Raw genomic sequence first — 7,009 nt, forward strand, 5'->3', positions numbered from 1 at the left:
GGGGGGGGGGGGGGGGGGCTCGGTTCCTGCCAAGCCCCTCACAACGGTGGGGGACGAGGTTCTTCCCAAAAAGGGGAGTGTACACATGACAAACGCAGACACCACGTTGGTCACTCCATGTCCTCGCTGTCCCTTCCTGCTGTTTGTTCTCCCGCAGGCCTCCCCCACCGGCCTACACGGTCAGAGTTCACACCAACACGGCTCCACGGGGCCAGATGCCCCCAGCACTGGGACCAGGGGCTGGGCCTGGTATGGGCTCGGCTCAGGGGGGCCCTACCGTGCTCCCGCCCTGGAGACGGGGTTGCCCACAGCCTCCCAAGGCCCCAGACCGAGGCAGGACCCCCCTCCTCCCGGACAGGCCACTGAGCCCCCGTCCCCGAAACCTGCTGCCCCGGCCCAGCCCGATCCCTCGAGGCACTAAATCCTTGTCTCTCAACTCCGTGCTTTGACAGGGGGCCACGTGGACACCTCCCTGTTCCAAGTGGCCCACTTGAAAGAGGAGGGGATGCTCGTGGAGAAGCCGACCAGGGTGGAGCTGTACCACGTGGTCCTGGAGGACCCCAGCTTCTCCCCCATAGGTGTGCTCCTGAGGACCATCAACGCCGCGCTGCGGTTCTTCCCCGTGATCTCCGTGGTGCTGCTGTACCACCGTCTCCAACTGGACGAGATCGCCTTCCACCTCTACCTGGTCCCCAGCGACTGCTGTATTCAGAAGGTGGCCCCAGGAGCCAGGCCGGGCCGGGGCAGGCTGTGGGCAAATGCGGGGTGCAGCCCGAGAGCCCCCCAGACGGGTCAGCGGGAAGAGGGCGGGCGGGTAACCCTGGGACCTGGTCGGCCACGGGCTGCCCCCCGTGAATCAGCTTAGGGGGCCTCTTGCCCGGCATCCGTGCCCAAACCACCTCCGCCCCCCGAACTTCCTCTCCAGCGACGCCCCAGGTCCCACCTGGCATCACAGAGGCCCAGCACGGGGCTCTGGGTGCCGCAGGCCGTGGGGCAGAGCGGCCCACTCCGTCCACACAGACACACAGAAGTACCACCTCCCTTGGCTCAGACCACATTCCGTGGGCAGAACGCCGTGGACGGACCCTCTGAGCCACACGGCCGGCCCAGCCCCTCCCCTGACCGTGCTCTGTGTGCCCCTCAGGCCATCGATGACAAAGAGAAGAAATTCCAGTTTGTGCAGATCCACAAGCCGCCCCCGCTGGCCCAGCTCTACGTGGGCTCCCGCTACATCGTGTCCGGCTCGGGGACCCTAGAAGCAATTCCCGAGGTAAGCAGGCCAGAGGCTCGCCCGTCAGCAGGGTCAGAGGTCATACCCGGAACTGCTGGGGGGCGCGGCGGGGAGCTGGGGCCCGGCTGACAGCACGGGGGAGTTGGGGCGAGCAGCGTGAAGGAGGTCAGGTGGAGGAAGGGGCACATACGGGATGGGGGCAGCGTGCAAGTGGGCCCCAGGGCACTGGGGGTGCGGCCTTTCCAGAAGAGGCTTGCAAAGAACAAGTCCTGGCATTTAGACGTCGGTAGGATATTTGGGGGAACACGAAGACAACGGAAATGCACTCTAGAAGCGGGCCGTGCTCTGAACCTCGGCTAACCCCCTCAGCGCCAGGCGGGCCACACGCAGGGGCACAGCTGTAACTGGGAAAGCAGGCCGTGTGTTCTGCGAGGGGGCATGTCTGGCGTTTGTGGTTGCACGGTGACCTGTCTGGAGGGGACAGTTCTGTGAGATCGTGCCTGTCCCCCAGGAGGACACGCAGGGACGGCAGCCTCGGGTCAGTGCGTAAGAGCACTGAGCTCCCACCGCGAGGGGCTGGCTGCCTTTTGCTCTCGCTCCGTCTCCCGTTTGGGCCGAAGACGGATGATGTCGGGTCCCTGGACATTCGTCCACCGTATCCGGATGTTCACCGCGGCCCAGGTTCCGCTGCTCGGGCCAGAGTGTCTGGGGAACAGCAGCAAGTGAATAGCTGAACCAGAGTCAGTCCCTCCTCCTCATGCGGCCAGCTGAGTCCTCGAAAGCTCTGTGTGACATGACGGGCAGGACAGATGCCCAGCAGGACGAGGAACTGATGGTATCTCTTGAGTTAGGAAATGCTCACCCAAGGATGGATAGCTTGGATTTTCCTGTCGTGTTGAGCATTAGCAGGGGCGTTTATCCAGTGCCAACTGTGTGCCGTCCTCCGTGGGGACAGTCCAGGAATAAGACCGACAGATCCCTGCCCTCGGCACAATGACATCCAGACGGAAGGAGACCTATGTAAATCATAAAAGAAACAGTGGCCACAAACCACGAGGGGCTGTGAAGGAGACACAACCAGGCTGTGTCAGAGCGTGACGTGGACCCAGCCCCGGGGGCCCGGCACGTGTCTCTGGGGGGGTGACGTTGGAGTGGGGCCCGAGTGACAGGACGTGACTCAGGCACGCGGAGGCTTGTGGCAGACAGGTCACACACGTGTGCAGTCTGGAGCAATGAGAAGCTCCTAGCGGGTACAAGACGGGGTCTACTTTCTGAGAGGGGCTCCTGGCCGCTGGGCAGGAGTGGACGGGAAACGCACAAGAGCGAGAAGAGACGGTCGGAGACAGTTGGCAGGCCATCGGGGTCCTGCAGGCGGGAGCTGTTGGCCTCACTAGGGAGACCGCGCGGGCGGAGAGCCATCCACAGATTCAGGGTTGGCGCTGGCGATGGAGCGGGCAAGACTTGGCGTGCGGTGTGAGAGGCAGGGATTGGGGATGGTGCCCAAATCCAGTGGCATTTACTGAGTTTGGGGAAAGCGTGCTCGGAGCCAGCGGACGGTCTGAACGTGGGTCACGTTTAGGACCCATTGAGGAGACAGGCCAGCAGCTGGCGAAGCGAGGGTTCGGGGTCAAGACGGGGGCGGTGGAGGGAGAGGGTCTGGTTTCGACCCGTGCGTTTAAGGGCGAGTCCTGACTCGTCCACGGGGTGCCCGGCGCCACTCACCCTCACCCTCCCCTCCCCCCACCCCGAGTCAGGATTTGCGGGAAAACCAGGAAAAGAGAAGGGGCTGAAGGTGGCACTTCATTTCAGTGCAGGGGACCGGGGGAGCGTCCCCATGGGGCCGCGCTGGGCCACCGGGAAGGTGTTGGATGGGGAGAGACCACCCTCCCCCAGGACGCGGTCAGCTGACGGCTGTTTCGCTCTCCAGGAGCTGGAGCTCTGCTACCGCAGCCCCGGAGAACCCCAACTTTTCTCTGAGTTCTACGTCGGCCACTTGGGCTCGGGGATCAGGCTTCAAGTGAGAGACAAAAAATACGGCACGGTGGTGTGGGAAGCCTTGGTGAAACCAGGTGAAGTCAGGTGCAGGGGTGCGGAGGTGGGAGGGAGGAAGTCGGTTACGCCGTGCATATGCGTGTCCGTTGTGTGACCACAATTCGCCGAGGGGAAAACACGGGCCAGGCGTTTTCTAGTCGTGCCCCAGCTGGTACAGGCACAGAATTCGAACACAGGTTACCCCGCCCGTCCGCCAAGGCGCTCGCCCACATCCACGGCGACGCCACGCTGTCCTTGAATTAGTGGGTTCTGATCACAGGGCCTTTGGCAAAGTTTCTCATGAATAAGAACACAAGGGTTCTGGGGTTGAAGGGCTCAAGCCAGTTGGGGCAGCACCGGATCAGACACGCGAATCTGGGTCGTTCCAGTATTTTCACGGTAGACAAACCCGGATCGAATAACGAACTTTCAGGAACAGATGGAACTTCACAGGTAGTCAGCACCGACACCCCCAAGAACCCAAATCTCCTGGACGATGTCTTCCTCCTCTCGGTCTGAATTCTGGCCTCGGGGCTGACGGAAGTCTGTGTGCTTCCCCACGGGTGGGAAAGCCCTTCAGACACTGGCCGATTGTGACCGCGGCTTCCTGAGAGTCCCCTCTCCGGCGAGTTGATAGCTCCGGTTTCTCCCAGAGTCCTCTTCCGTTTCGGTCTTTAAATTCTTTGCCATCCCCGTCACCTTCCTCCATCAGTGCTCCTATAGGCGACGAGTCAGGATGGGCCCCAGGACCCCCATGTGTGGGTGTCTGTGTGTCCTTCCTGCTGAAATTCTTNNTACTCCCACGTGCTGAGATTTTCTTGATTCTGACATTGAACTCCAGGACACACAGATCTGGTCCGTGTGCACCCAGGCCAAACAAGGACAAAGGGGTAGATTCCTGCTCAAGGCAAGGACATTTCAAATAGTTCACGTTACCTAGCGAGGGACCTGGCCAGTTCTCCGCCTCGGTTCTGTTCAGCCCGAGACCGGACTAAACCATGCTTTCTGGGGTTCAGATGCCTCTCTCTCTGTCTCTGACTATGATCCTGGCCCAGTTTCCCCACGTGCACAAGGAAGGGACTCACCTGGACGATGCCTAAGGGCCCCAGCAGCCCTTGCCTCACAGTATGACCAGAACTTGTCCGTAGCTGCTTGTCAGAATCAAAGAATCTCAGAGTGTGGGTAGGGGTTTCCAGGATCCTCACGAGGGTCCCTAACCAGCTCGGGCACAGATGCTGCTTCATCTCTGTTTCCCTGCAGGGGATCTCCGGCCTGCGCCCTCTCTGGTCCCTCCAGTCCCAGCAGGTCAGTAACAGCTGCCGGAGACCACAGTGCCAGGGCAGTCCTGGGTGCACTGTCTGCCTGGGGTGGGGGAGAGAAGGGACTCGACCACTGCATCCCCCACAGGGGTCAGGCCTTGGAGGGTGGCATGTGCCCTGGGGCAGAGACACTCCTCATCCTCTTACTCCTGCCCACAGGGGCCCTGGTACCCCCTCCATGGAAGGAGAGGGGGCCTCTCTCCCCACTGGACGGCCTCAGATGCCCCCATCATGGGCCCCGACCCCAGCTCAAGCCAAATAATCCTGGCTAGATGCCGACAGAGGGGAGGCAGGTGCCCGTCTGGTGGTCAGATGCCTTTGCAGGGGAGAAGGAGGCGGGATGCAGAGGAAGTGAGGGAAGAGAGCTGGGAGGGTGGGGGTGGATGGGGTCAGAGGTCAGAGCCGCTGTGGGAGCCCTTCTTTGTCCCTGGCCAGCCTCACCCTCGCCCCCGGGCGCTCCGGCCTTGCTGCACTTCATGGACCTGCATCGGGAGCAGCTGGTGGCTCGAGTGACGTCAGTGGAGCCGGTGCTGGACAAGCTGCACGGGCAGGTGCTGAGCGAGGAACAGTACGAGAGGGTGCGCGCCAAGCGCACGACGCCCGGCCAGATGCGGGAGCTGTTCAGTTTCAGCAGGTCCTGGGACCGGGCCTGCAAGGATCAGGTCTACCAGGCTCTGAGGGAGACCCACCCTTACCTCATCATGGAGCTCTGGGAGACGGGGCGCGGTGGCGCAGAGCGGGGCACCTCCCCGCCGGCCCCGTAGCTCCATCGCCAGCACCGGCTGAGGGCTGGCTCCGCGGACCGCTCACCGGGCCTCGGCTTCTCCCTCGGCACACCAGTGCCCATCTGATGGGTTGCCCTCTCGCTCCAAAGTCATGGGGCTCCCATGAGGCCTCTGCTGCACGTTCCCACGCCCAGGGATGCCATGTGGGGTTTGGCTTTCCCGGGCCAGCTGTCCAGGTGCGACGGCAGCATTTCAGGTGACGTCCCTCTGGAGCTGGCAGGACTTCTGTGGAACTTCTAGAAGCCTAACCCAAGAGCCTGGTGTGGCGGCCACCGCAGCCAGGCCTAGAGCCCTCCCCGGGCCATCAGATTCAAGGAGGAGGAGGAGGAACGTGGGGCTGGCCACCTCTGGCTGGAGACAGAAGGTGGGAGTGGATGCCTTGGGGGTTTCAATGGCTTGGAAACGGGCAAAAAAGAGCTTTATTTTCCACTTGTCCTTGCCGAGCTTGGTTCTTCTATCGGTCCAAAGTGTGCTCGGTTGTTTCTGAAATCCAGATGGGCTGCTAGAGCTGGGACGGGGTGAAGAAGGAAGCGCCCATGGGGAAATGGACTCTGGATCCTAGCTTAGACATCTCCTCCTGCACAAACGGACTCCCGACCTTTCCCCTGTCCTACGCATCCCTGGCCCGTGCTCCCGCGGCACCTTGTGCCCCCCACCCCTCAGAGCTTTCAGCGCATGGCGTTGTCCCTCCTGCTTCATTGCTGGCCTCCCCCCACTGCCTGGGAAGCTCTCAGAGGGCGGGAGCCGTTTCAGATCTGCTCATCAGTTTATTCCCAGAGCCTAGCACAGTGCCTGGGACATGGTAGGCATAAAGTGAGGCTTTATTAACAGGCAAGTGGTAAAGGAACCCTCCCCAGGTACATCTCTTAGCTCCCTTTCCGGCCACCGTACCATCCACGGGAACCCAGGGCCGCCTTCGTAACAGTCCCCAGTCAGGAGGCCACCCCGCGGTCCCAGTGAGCCAGCAATCTTAGAACAGAACTCACTCGTATTAAAACATGTACACCGTTGCTGTTCTCAACTCGGGAGAACTAGCCCTGCCCGAGATAGGGAAGCACAAGCTGATTGTAGCCACCACCACCCTTCCCGTCGCCGGTCACCCTCCTCTCTGAGAGTCACTTCTCCCTGCCATCCCCTAGGGCCCACACCCCTTTGATTTAGGAAAGACGTTAGGGCTTGAAGCAACTGCCAAGAAAGAATTCTTGAGACAGCTTTGGTGCAAAAAGGTGGTTTTATTAAAGCACAAGACAGGACCCGTGGACAGAAAGAGCCGCGCTGGGGTCAGGAGGAGTGGCCCATTATATACTTTTAAGTTGGGAGGGGGTTAGGGATAGAGTAAGCCTCCCAGGTATTTTGGAAATAAGGTTTCCAGGACCCTGAGGGGGCTGGCTATTGTTGGGAAAAGATCATTTATTACCATCTAATAAAACCTGCGTCATGAGACCCTTCAAATGTCCAGATGCTGGGGGATGACTGCTAACACGCATCTCAGGGGAGTAAAGGAAGTTTCCAAAGAAATTTTTTTCCATAAGGTCAGGTCTTCTTCCCCTCGGCACCAACGTTGATCCCGCCCCTCCAGGCCTCCTCCACCTGAGCACATCTCTCTCTCTCTCTCTCTCTCTCTCTCTCTCTCTCTCTCTCTC

At 60.9% G+C, this 7,009-nt stretch overlaps 1 protein-coding gene across 1 annotated transcript in view; it reads left to right on the forward strand.

The window, feature by feature from the left end:
* The window catches only part of NLRP1 (NLR family pyrin domain containing 1), a 34,723-nt gene extending 28,928 nt beyond the window's left edge, over positions 1 to 5,795 (forward strand). The window contains exons 12-16 of the mRNA XM_040629847.1: positions 453 to 715; positions 1,145 to 1,270; positions 3,159 to 3,300; positions 4,523 to 4,567; positions 5,017 to 5,795. Of these exons, the coding sequence (XP_040485781.1) occupies positions 453 to 715; positions 1,145 to 1,270; positions 3,159 to 3,300; positions 4,523 to 4,567; positions 5,017 to 5,345 (905 nt within the window). The 3' untranslated portion in view covers positions 5,346 to 5,795. The remainder of the gene's footprint in view (positions 1 to 452; positions 716 to 1,144; positions 1,271 to 3,158; positions 3,301 to 4,522; positions 4,568 to 5,016) is intronic.
* The last annotated feature ends 1,214 nt before the right edge of the window (positions 5,796 to 7,009 follow it).

The sequence above is a fragment of the Ursus maritimus genome, unplaced genomic scaffold (assembly GCF_017311325.1).
Source record: "Ursus maritimus isolate PB19 unplaced genomic scaffold, ASM1731132v1 scaffold_14, whole genome shotgun sequence".
NCBI classification, from domain to species: Eukaryota; Metazoa; Chordata; class Mammalia; order Carnivora; family Ursidae; genus Ursus; species Ursus maritimus.